Source organism: Musca autumnalis, unplaced genomic scaffold (genome assembly GCF_047663935.1).
Source record: "Musca autumnalis isolate F117 unplaced genomic scaffold, ASM4766393v1 scaffold_2, whole genome shotgun sequence".
Taxonomy (NCBI): domain Eukaryota; kingdom Metazoa; phylum Arthropoda; class Insecta; order Diptera; family Muscidae; genus Musca; species Musca autumnalis.
The window spans coordinates 259391226-259404016 of NW_027411755.1; the positions used below are offsets into that span (position 1 = coordinate 259391226).

Here is a 12791-nt window from a genome sequence, read left to right on the forward strand (position 1 = left end):
GCAAAGTGACAAGCCATATGTAAAAAAACATATCGTGTAAAATACACATTAAGGTAGAAACACAATAAAATACGCCACTTTATCACGCTCAGTTTCATGTAAAAGACTAAAGGCAAAGTACTACCTAATTCAAATTAATTAGGCAGCCTTTGAATTAGGTAGTACTTGGCCTTTAATCTTTGACATGAAACTGAGCGTGGAAAAAGCTGCGTATTTCATTCTGTTCACACCTTTAGCATAATTTTCCAGCTTAGTGTATTCCTTTAATAGGCCGCTTATTTCTTGGTATCACACATCGAAGCGTAAAATTCATGGGCGCTATAAACATAATTATTTCAATATATCAAATAAAATTCAATTTTTAATTGTTGTTGTTGAATTGTTCATAAATAATTAGTACCGAACAAGGCATATTTACTTTTTTGTAAATTTAGTTTTCAAAATATAATAGGGTCTACTCATGAAACTTCGAAATTTGCTGCAATTAAATAGTCCCAATTTACATTAGGCGAGTTTACTTGCGGCAATTGTCAGTTTGATGGAGAGGTGAGGTATATGGTAACCCTTTGCCTCTCAACACCCTCTCTCACCCACAAACTGACAATTGCCGCAAGTAAACTCGCCTAATGTAAATTGGGACATACTGCTTTTGATCCTAAACGCATAATAAAAATTACATACGGGCGTTTTGAATGTGTTATATTTACATTTTTATTCAAATTTGTTATATTTTAGAGGATTTTCAAAATACGTTTGTTTTTCCTTAAAAAAATTAATAACATAAAAGAAAATATGTTATCGTAGAAAAAAAAATAGTAGCTTCTGGAACAGAACACGTAATATAATAGCCCGATTCCACTAGAGCTGGCAAACCATCGATATTCCCAAGTCCCGGGCCACACTACAGTAATTTCACTGAAATTTTGATATGAAATTATGCGTCTCTGGATCGACGTCCATAGTAGAGTAAAATAATAAAATTGCTGTAGTGGGGAATTCGATTTAAGAACACCTATTTTCATGAAATTTTTTAATGAAATTCACGCTAGTGTGGACCGGGATCAACATTAGATATTTTTGATATAATGTTTTAAAATATCGATTAATATCGATATTATCGTTAAGTTGTCATGGCCATTAACTTGGAGATGAAAATGGCGGAAATGTCAATGATTTTCTTGAAATTATGCAAAAGTAGTTCACAGAAATGTAAAGGAGAATAAACAACTGCTTTTATTTTATAAAAATGTAAAAAAATACATTTTGTTTTACCGAAAAATGTGTACGTGTGACTACGGACTTACTTTCTTAAAGGGCTGTTTACACCATCTATCAATGTCATATGAGCTGTCATTTCTTTCACCCATTCGACATTCGCTATGTTTGTCAAAATTGACGTCATCCATACAACTTTCAATTTGTGCGTTCATACCTACAAGTGTTATTTTCGTATGACATTGTTTACATTTATTGTTGAGTTACAAATTTGCTCAAATTTTTAATTTTGGTTGAAGGAAAATGAATATCTTGCATGTTTGTTGTGGTAGAATAGGTTTTTGGGGTTATAGAGGCATTCATGTTTTGCCACAAAGCAATTATTTCCAACACTGCTCCTTTCGACCAATCGATCTGAAAATAACATTATAAACACCTTTTATTTATTTTTCTAAATACTTAAATATACATAACTTTCCATTTTCTTTTATAACATTTTTTCCTTTATGTTATCGGAAAAAATAGTAAAAATTAGTAGATTCTTGTAATTCTGGAACAGACCATTAGTTTAACAATTTTTTTTTTGAGAATGCCAGAAAACAGCTGATAAATTTATGTTTACATACGAGAATGCCGTATCTAATAGAGCGCTCCCTAAATGAAAAATTTACATATGAGTTAAGTATGAGTTGCCAAATCATTTTGATAGATAAAAATTTTCATAGTGGTCACACTATGTGTACCGCATTCGCAGGTAGAAAATTTGACATCTCATACGACATTGATAGATGGTGTAAACAACCCTTAAACGCACATAACCGAAAAGCAGCGAAATTTCTATTTATTTCAGTGGATTTCAGGTAATGGGGTTTTATTCCGATAATATCGATAGGCAAAACTATCTATCGATATTGACTTTTTAAATAATAATCGATATTATCGATAGTGCCATCGATTTTTTGCCAGCTCTAGTTTCCACGGTAAGTCGTTCGTTCTCTATTCGTAGTTCGACCCTAAAATACGAACAAATTACTTGATTCCCCATACAAAATTCTGAGAACGAACGACGATTTTTTTACGTTGTTCAAGCAGAAATAATCTCCTAACAATGATAAATTATGTCCCATCTCTAACAAATGAATAAGTTATGACAGACAAAATACAAAATTTGAAAATGTAGGAAAAAATACATATTTATGCACATAACAATTTGATGCATTGAAATTTTTGTATGGTTAACACCATGTGTATAAAATTCAGATATGTAAAAGTGTGCATACCAAACAAATGTAAAAAACATACCTTTAATTAGGAATGGTGTCGTGGAAACGGTTTAATTCGTGTACGTATTTCGAGAAGCGAACGTAATTAAAACGCTCTTGTGAACATGACATAACAGTATCCGTAGAAATATACAAAGTTTCGATAACAGAGATCTATCGATTTCTTTCTTTACTTTTCGAACTGTATTGCCCTATAGTGTTGGGCAATCTAGTTCCCGGAGCGGATCGATATTTTCTAGTTCCTTTTCCCAAAAGGAACTAGTTCCTTAATATAGTTCCGTAGTTCCGAGACCGATATAGTTCAACGAATCTTTCTCTTTCATCGTTCCTTTCATTCCAAATAGTTCCGAGATTGAAACGAATCGAGATTCAACGAATCTTTCTCTTTCGTCGCTCTTTTTGTTTCCTTCGTTCCAAATAGTTCCGAGACCGAAATGTTTTCATGGTTTGTTGGATGAATTGACATAAAAATAAATAAATTGCAGCGAACAAACAGCAACAACAACGTAAGATCGACGTAGGCGTTAAATTGCAGGACCCAGAAAAACGAAAGGAACTGTATGAACTGTATAAACGCAAGAGCTGGATATAGTTCCGATAGTTCCTTGTCCGGAATAGTTCATTGGAACTAGTTCGTTCCGGAACTACACAACTCTATTGCCCAAGAATTGATGCTATAGAAAAAAATAAACACAACACTAAACTTTGCGTTATATTTACAAGTTTATCGTTGAAAAGACGAAAATACAATAAATGCATTAATATTTGTGTAAAATAAATGTACAATTTACAATTAAAAGTTTAAAAAGATTTTAAAGCTAAAGGAGAAAAATGGACGAATCTTCAAGTAAATCATCATCAACAAATTGGAATATAGATGAGCTTCCATATTTTACTGAAAAATATCCGGGTAAATGTTGTTGTTTATGCAATTTAAGTGAAAAATCTGCATTAGGACAGGGAGATATGCTCAGAATTCCAGCTAATGCCGAAACTCTACGATCGTATGTGAAAAAATTAGAAGCCATAAAAAATGCAGATGCGATTGGTGGAACGGCGGCAACTGAAGGCAGTCCGTCAAGAAAGAAAGCTGTGGTAAAACCTAAAGTAACCATTAATAATGAAATTATTAATGAGCTGGATGTTGTTGGTCACGAAGAAATGCCTTCTCTAGAAGAAGCAATAACAGCTGTCGATGGTTGCTTCTTGTATATTCATTCCATGTGTGGAATGTGGTGCCTGCAAATAAAACGTATCGTTGAGGAAACCACACCGAAATTTGAAGAAATGGTACTGAAGAGTTTACAAAGAAAATGCTCCTATTGCATGCGGTATGGTGCAAGCATCAATTGTCGTATGAGCTGTCAAAAGAATTATCATCTACCCTGTGCTACAGCTGCAGGTTGTTTTCTCATTATTGAATCTTTTCAAGCATTTTGTGTGGAACATGTCAGCCAAGTGCCCTTTATAGGTAAGAGGACATACATATTTTACTTGCTTTTCGGGGATAAGAAGGAATAAATATATTTTGCAGCGGTGGAAACCAATATTGAGTGTAGACAATGTTTCGGTTTGGGAGACATATCAAAACTTCTTATGTGCTCAACGTGTGGTGCCCATTATCATAACTATTGTGTTGGATTGGCAAATTTTCCAGGTTAGTTATCTATGTAACAGCAAATGAATGTGAAATATTACATACTGTTTTCCCTGTAGATTCGAGGTCTGGCTGGAATTGCCAACAATGCTGTAAATGCTTAATATGTCGCCAAGTGGATAGTGGTGAAAATCGTTCAGTAAAATGTGAGCAATGTCAAAAACTATATCATACCAATTGTTTGAGACCAATTATTTCGTCGGTTCCTAAATATGGATGGAAGTGTAATGTAAGTTTTTACATGAGTTACTAAGAGTGTATTGTTATTTGGCTAACTTCGAATATTTATAGCGTTGTCGTGTTTGTACTGATTGTGGCTCTCGAACACCAGGAGCTGGTTCTTCATCTAGATGGCATTGTCATTACACCATTTGTGATTCTTGTTATCAACAACGGAATAAAGGGTTTTCCTGTCCCATTTGTCATAAGGCATACAGAGCTGCTTCGCACAAGGAAATGGTGAAATGCAGTAATTGTAATCGGTAAATATCACTCTTAAAATATTGCTATACATATGAAAGGTTTCAAAATGTGTGTCTGTGTTACAGTTTTGTCCATAGTGGCTGCGATGGCGAGGCAGACTTAAGTGCTTATCATGTGAAAAAAGAAGCTAATCCTGACTATGATTATGTTTGCCCTCCATGTAAATCGGGTAAAAATCTTATAGGATTTAGTACGGTAGATTCCATATCAGGATCTGTGGATGGATTTCCTCGAGATTTAGAATCAGAATTTTATGATAAGGATGCTTTGGAAATTACCAATGCCGTTGACCCATTAAAAATATCCAAGAAACGTTTGAATATCAAAGAATTTGGTCGAGGAGGAAAAGTTGGAAGACTTTATTTAGGCAAGGGAGGTATTCTTAGCCAAATCAATCGTAAACGCAATGCAAGGGGCAAGGGTCGACCACTTACTATGGTAAATTCCACCTCAATGCAATCTCTTGCGAGTAACGACCTCAACAGCACTCAATGCTCCGAAGATGATATGTCTTTGGAAAAGAAAATTATTTTATGCTCAGCCAAGGATAAATTTATTCTAATGCAAGACTTATGTGTAATGTGTGGAGCTTTAGGAACAGATCAGGAAGCTTGCCTTATATCGTGTGCTCAGTGTGGTCAATGTTATCATCCATATTGTGCCAATGTTACCCTATCAAAGACCATGTTACAAAAAGGATGGCGTTGCTTGGATTGCACAGTTTGTGAGGGATGTGGACAGAAAAATGACGAAAGTCGTCTACTATTGTGCGACGAATGCGACATCTCTTACCACATATACTGTATGAATCCACCACTAGATGCTGTGCCCAATGGCAATTGGAAGTGTAATTTATGTGCTGTATGTCAGAAGTGTGGCCGTAATTCGCCAGGAAAAAATTCTCAATGGTTCAACGGCTTTTTAGAATGTGGACCCTGTGCAAGCCAGGCCAAATGTTTCGTATGTTCGCAGGCCTACAATGAAAACGAATTGATTGTACAATGCAATACTTGTGAACGATGGTCACATGGCTTGTGTGACAGCATTAAAAGTGAGGAAGAGCTATTAAAAGAAGTTGAATATCAATGTAAAGCTTGTCGTAGGGACGAAACACCGTCCAAGGCCTTGGCAAACAAAACATCACAGGGAGAATCCGCCACCGTTTCCAACAAAGGTCAAACAACTACACCACAACAAACACCTACTCAAGAGAATTTTGGAAATAGCTCCAATGCAACAACTACTCCTGCAGCGGCAAATGAAACATTTGAAAACACCGATAATACCTTCTGGATAGATGGTGTATGTGTTAGTGAACATGGCTTCAATATGATACGTACCCTGACAACAGAAATCAAAAAGAAACGCAAACTTAAATCTGATATCAATCCCAAGGATTCGGGCATAATGTCGTCCATCGATTCTGTGGTAGCGGGAAATGCAAATGCCGGCGAGGGTGGTACAGCAGTAGAGGGAAATACAACACCTACATACAAAGATGGTATGGTGTGGCTGGGTGAAGATGGCAGCCAACCAGAAGGTTTCTCCATTTCCACAAATGAAGAAGGTGTTAATATTCTACGTAAAAAGCGGCAACGTAATTTGCAAAAACTTGGTATTGGTGGCTTCAATGTGCGTATGCGGGGTATACGCAAAGAAAATGAAGACATATACATGGGCACCTTGGAGAATCCCTCTCTAACCGATGAGAAGAAGAAAAAAATCATTAAGAAAAAATTAAAATCTAAAATCTGTGAATCCTACCCTGCATACCTGCAGGAGGCATTCTTTGGCAAATCGTTATTGGAAAATAAATCATCAATTGATTTTGGTGATGAATCGGAATCGTCAGATGATGGTGGTATGGCAACACAAACACAGTCGTATCTCATGCAACAGGCTCGATCAAATACGAATGAAACATCGGCGGCGGCAACGGGTAGTAACGCACCTTCTGCCAATACGTCAATGGATGCCACAACTATGGATGTTGTTAAGAATGAAATTTGTCAACAGCAGCAGCAACAACAACAGCAAAGTGGTGGTATGCAAATCAACAGCAGTAATAATGAATTGCTTGAAGAAAAGCAATTGAATGCCATGATTTCGGAAACAAATGTAAATAAGGTAAGTTGAATACATAGCAGTTAATGTGGGCGGTCCTTAGATCAATATCCTATATTTTTGTTTCTCAAGATTATCAATGACAATTGTGGAATAAGCTCCAATAGCGAAATGATGGATATAAGCTCCATAAAAATGGAAATTGGGTAAGACTCCTTAAATTGTTACATTACCTTTTGTCAAATTATGATGATGTGTTTTTATTTTTACATTTAACAGACAATGCAACAACGTCCCCATGGTGCAAAATAACAACATTGTCAGCAGCAACCTTGTCCAAACAAACACCAATCAAATCTCCCAACAAAGCTTCTTACAGGGGAATGTAGCACAAAACCCCAACAACAACAACATGAATTTGAACAATACTGCAATGCAGAAACTACAGCAACAACAGCATCAACCGCTTCTTCACCAGCAGCAGCAGCAGCAACAACAACAACAACAGCAGCATCATCCGCAGCAACAACCACATGTTTTAGCATATCAAACATCATACGACCCAATGGCAATGCAGCAAGCAACCACTAAAAATCCAACACAATATTTAACACAAAAATCCGAAGATCCCATGTTGAGTCAAATAAAAATTGAACGGGATATTATGTTATCACAAGTTGTGAATGCCAGTGAACAGCAGATGGCGACAACAGACAGCGCACCCGTAGTAGATATACCGCTGCCAATTGAAGAACCAGCAAAGGAAGCAGTTGTGGCTGGAACACAAAAAACTGCTGAGAAAATGCGCAAGGACGAAGGTATACTATTAAATATTTCCAATTTGTGCCCATAGATATTTAACATGTTTTAATTCCATATTTTTTAGATCTGGGTGAAATGGCCACAATATCAGCCGTTTTATATGCCAACACACAACATCCTGAGTTGAAACATTTATATCCCAACTGGAATGAACGTTGCAAGCAGATACTTAAAAAATGGAGATCTTTGTCAACGGAAATGAAGGCCCCCTTCTTGCAGCATGCCAAAGATAATCGTTCTGTTTTGCGCTTGCGAAGGACCCAACAGGTATTGTGGAGTGATATTTTTTGAGTAATGGGTTACGACGTTGAATATTTTCTTTCTGTTTTGGTAAATAGGAACCTGAAAAAATATATTTCCAACAAAAATCTCTTAAGGAGCAGGAACAAGAAAGAGTTTGGAAACAACATCAAGCCAAGAATAAAGAAACCTATGGCAATAAATTCAATAAAAATGGTATGTATTGTCTATATCCAAATATATTCGAAGAGATACGTGGAGACTTGGCACTACGCCCCCACGATTTGGCGTGAAAGCAATATATAATAATAAAAAAATTACTTAAAAAATGTGGCTAGCATATTGCGGAAAGAACCACTAACGACCTTTTGGAGTCCTTTCGCTTTCCGATGCAAATTTAGAGAAAAGAATACAATTACATAATTGCAGATTAAAATGAGACATTCTTCTGACTTTATAATTTGACATTTCGAAAGCGAGAAGAGAAGGGTTGACTGATTTTTTTTTTTTTTTTTTTTTGCTTAAACGGACGCTTTTACGAAACTGTTAGATTGGCAATTTACATTGGTGATTTGATATCCGTTTTTCGCTCACGGAGCGTTTTCATTCAGAATAACATCCCGGCAAACCAATCGTGCCGACATCGTAACGAAATCGGAACAAAATTCGGACGATACCTCCGATATCTGATTCGAAATCGTAACGATATCTTAACGAAAGTTGTATGAAGTGGTTGACATAATTTCGAACGAAATGTCGGAGCGACATCGGATCGATTTCTGTCCGATTTCGTAACGAAATCTGAAGAAAATCCTTGGAAAATTCGGAAAGGAAATTTTTTTCCGACATTTGTTCCGAAATCGGTACAAAATCTGATCTATTTCCTCTCCGTAAAATCGTTTAGAAATCGGAACGAAATCTGAACGACTTTGCTTCCGAAATTGTTCAGACATGTCGGACATCAGACTTTCGGTTTGCTGGGATTAAATGTATGAATATTTTTGTAAAGACTTTATATTTTTTACAGCATTTGTTGGTGATTACAATCGTGTGGAGCAGCAACCAACACCATCTACCACGGCTATCAATCAAAAACTCCAACAGCAACAACAACAACAACAACCGCAAACAATGTACGATTTAAATATTTTGAATGATGGCAACAAGAATAAACTACAGAAACAGCTGCAACATTCCACTGAACAGCAGCAGCAACAACAACAAATGAATCCTGTAAATATTGCCGAATGTAGTCAACCATCGTTGTCACAAATAATACAGCCACAACAACCACAGCAGCAGCCGCCACCGCAGCAGCAGCAACAGGAACCACAATCTGCATTTATGACAACTTTGAACCAACAAATACAATCCCACTCCAATACCGCCGCGCAACAACAACAACAGCAGCAGGCAACTGTTTCAACCATGGACGATTTATCAAAAGCCTACAATACAAATAAACCAGATGCTGCTGCACAGCTTTGTGAACGCAATGATATATTCTTGACGGACAAGAATTGGCCAGGTGTTCCTAAATTGGGTGACCCCAAAGATAGTGTTGCCGATAAGCTAGAGGCCGATGAAACAGGAGCTTTTGGTGATATTTTGGGAGGATTTGGAGAGGGCGATGATGATGACATATTGAAATCATTGACTGCTGAAATAGGTGATGATTTCAACATCTTGGAATATGCTGATCCCGAATTGGATGAAATAAATGGCAGTCAGAATTTATTAAACAAATTAGATTTTGATGAGGGACAAAAGCCTATTTAATAACCTTTATCGACTAGGAATGCATGCACCACTTAAACCTGGAAAAAGCCTTACAGTTGAAAACAATAGCTATGTTAAGTTTTCTATGCTAATGTGAAAATAAATCAATAAAAATGTTAAAAAAAAGATTCAAATTTTGTGGAGGGCTTAAAAAGGGGTAAAAATAGGCCTGTTCGATAACTTCGCATGAAAAAGTATTTGCAAGCAATTTTATAGCCAATTTATCAGCATAATAAAAATCTTCACTTGCGGGAGGTTTCTCACTTTCTCGCCCTTTAATCAGCCCGATCACAAATATCAAGTCCCCGTAAATTTTCCCACTCTCTTTAAGTTGCAACGACAGAGAGATAAAACACACGGGGCTAAATATCTATCAGGTGAAAGTGAGAATTCTCACACAAGCGAACATTTATGATACAGATGTGTTGTGTATTTATTTCCCGTTAGAAATTTGGATATTTATTAATTTTTAATCATTATTAAAAAGATAGATGAGTGCATTTCAAACCCTTAATACATTTGGTACGTGAAAATGTGACACTACATTTCCAATTATTTTTCGCATGCCCGATTTGCAATGTCATTTATTTATTTATATTGAATTCTCTTTGTTATTTGCACAAAAAAACGTATAATCTAATGTACCATTACATTCTCCCGCGAGTAAATAAAAAATAATTTTTTTTGGAAAAAAACAAACCCACTCAAAAACCTCTTACCTTTGACAATCTCAAACATCTTTCTTGATCAAATAATTTGTCCTTTATTTGTTGAAATTCTTTGCCCCACCAATAACCTATTCTTCGGCGTACAATCTTCAGGTTTCAGACGTGTTAAAATGACACAGTAGCCAGCATTTTCAGCTTGTAATTTTCTATCAGTGTCAACTATATCCATGCATAGTTGACCCTGTCTGGTGTGTTCCTCGGAACAGTTCAATGTTCCCAAGGCATGGGCTTGATCCGCAGTATGAGCAATATACATATATTCATTTTCGCTTAAAATTGATCGGAATTGTTTACTCAGTGGATATTTGATATGAGGCATTGGTTGCAACGATCCATAACAGCAGGGACAACATACGAAATTTGCTTTTGCCCTTTGACATTGGGCCAATACAATATCGGTGCCGGTGCCACAAGCATGCAGTGAACAGCCTATATCAAATTTACCTTCAAAATAGTCTATATTCGATTGATAAAATATAATATTTTTCAATTGAAGTTCTATAGCTCGGCATTTGGCTCTTTGCAATGATATTGATTTGTTTTCCAATAAAATCACAGTACATTCAGGAAGCTGCAATGCCAATAGTATACCCAAATGTCCTGTGCCGCTGCAAAAGTCAACAATGCGATCACCTGGCTTTGCGAGTGAGACAACAGCATTTGCTAAATTTTCCAATTGTTGGCGTTTCCGGGCCAGTCTTTTTTCTGGCAGTGCGGAACTTTTGGCATGAGATGGCTCAATTTTTTGCCAATCAATATTAAAATTATCATAAGTACATGTTGAAGTGCTACTAAATGGAATTTCCAAGGTTTGCAGCTTGTTGAGTGCAGCGTCGACTTCTTTTTGTTCAGTGAAAATGCGCTTTCGTGGCTTATATCTTTTCGGATCACTTTTGTAAAGACTTGAAGCTTCACAATTTGGCACTTTCAAGTCAAGCGGATGTTTTCGTAATCCATCGGTGGTAGGGACAATACAAGTTTTATTAAGTAATACCAAACATTTTGAATCATAGTTATCAACCTGTTACATGAGAAATTTATTCCATTAAACTATTCATTACATAAACTATTTGCCCATACTTACATTACTCATCCAACTTTTGGTTAATGGAAAACTATCCAGCATGGACCCACCACAACCATCGTAGATAAGGCGTATACAGGGATAAAGTATTAAATCGGCAATCGTAAATTGCACACCTTCAGAAAATGTATGTTCAATTTCCAACTTATCTTTTGGAATTGAAGACTCTATTGTCACCTTCTTTTTCGACTCCTCATTGGCTTTTTCTCTTGCCAATTTATAGATATTATGCATTCGTACAGGTTCACGCATGTGATTTTCGAAGCGTACACATTCCACAGGTAATTCAGTAAGTTCAAATTTTCCATTCATAAACCTTATGACATCGGACAGACCAGTTACAATATTCACTTCACAAAAGCGGGTCCACATGGAAGCTTCAGTTGTGGCTAGCAGACAACTTTCTTTAAATCCCAACAATTTACGACTTTCATCTTTCCCGTGCTTCATTATTATCTCTCGACAAACTGCACACATTCCGGCAATGTAAGTGTCGCTGTCTTTATTGTAAACGGGTAAATGCAAATCAAACAGAGACTCTTCCAATGTGGTGTCCTTCTTAATAACACGTTCATCGTCTAAACTCAGTTGAAGGTAATCTGAATTTAATTGTATCCTTTCACTATCCGAATGCGATTTGGAAAGCACAAAGTGTAATTTTATATTATCTGGCTCTTCCAAATACAAGTACACATAAAGTGCCACAAAGGATTTAATGCTGGTATAGATGTTGTCATCTTCCGCGTAAATTTCAATGTACAAGTGATCCATTTCTTTTATTTCTTTATTAGTTTTGTTTTGATAGTGAATAACATGTGAGATGTAGACTTGTCAAAAAATCGACGACACTGTCGATATCGACACTTTCTTCTAAAAATCAGTCTAATGCCAGACTATGAAAAATTTCATGAAAATATTGTGCCTGTTCCACTATGTTTACATTTACGAAATCCACTCGATTTCAACTGTCAATTCTATTGCTCAAACGTCAGATGAGTTTTCATTTGACATATACGCAAAGGAGTTGACAGTTGAAATCGAGTGGATTTCGTAAATGTAAACATAGTCTAACAGAACCTGCAAGAATCTACATATTTTTACTACGATAACAATTTTTCCTCCTTTATGTAGATTCTTGGAGTTCTGGAACAGACGAATTTTGAGTTCTAGCTTGTTCATGTACGTTGTTCGAGAGTCGAAATACGTACACGAATTAACCCGTTTCCACGATACCATTAATCGTTCACAGTAACATCCCTGTAGGAAGCAGAAAGTAAGTCCGTAGTCACACGTACACATTTTTCGGTAAAATAATGCAAAAGTAGTTCCCAGAAATGTAAAGGAGTATAAACAGCTGCTTTTATTTTATAAAAAATGTTAGTTTTTTTTTAAATCTGTCTATTCTATCATATGCTCTGTTCCAGAACCTGCAAGAA

General features: G+C 36.3%; 2 protein-coding genes across 2 annotated transcripts; one reads left to right on the forward strand and one right to left on the reverse strand.

Annotated features, from left to right (window-relative positions):
• The first annotated feature begins 2831 nt into the window (after positions 1-2831).
• On the forward strand, positions 2832-9669 carry Lpt (Lost PHDs of trr). The gene is made up of 10 exons (XM_073964659.1): positions 2832-3969; positions 4033-4155; positions 4215-4384; positions 4447-4637; positions 4704-6765; positions 6835-6908; positions 6982-7520; positions 7589-7791; positions 7863-7980; positions 8792-9669. The coding sequence occupies exons 1-10, from the start codon at positions 3330-3332 to the stop codon at positions 9541-9543; spliced, it is 4872 nt and encodes a 1623-aa protein (XP_073820760.1). The 5' UTR covers positions 2832-3329; the 3' UTR covers positions 9544-9669.
• A 426-nt stretch (positions 9670-10095) lies between these two features.
• Positions 10096-12318, reverse strand: LOC141391926 (glutathione S-transferase C-terminal domain-containing protein homolog). The gene is made up of 2 exons (XM_073964660.1): positions 11356-12318; positions 10096-11292 (listed from the first exon to the last, which is right to left on the reverse strand). Exons 1-2 carry the CDS (start codon positions 12124-12126, stop codon positions 10291-10293), a joined length of 1773 nt encoding a protein of 590 aa, XP_073820761.1. The 5' UTR covers positions 12127-12318; the 3' UTR covers positions 10096-10290.
• Between the last annotated feature and the right edge of the window lie 473 nt (positions 12319-12791).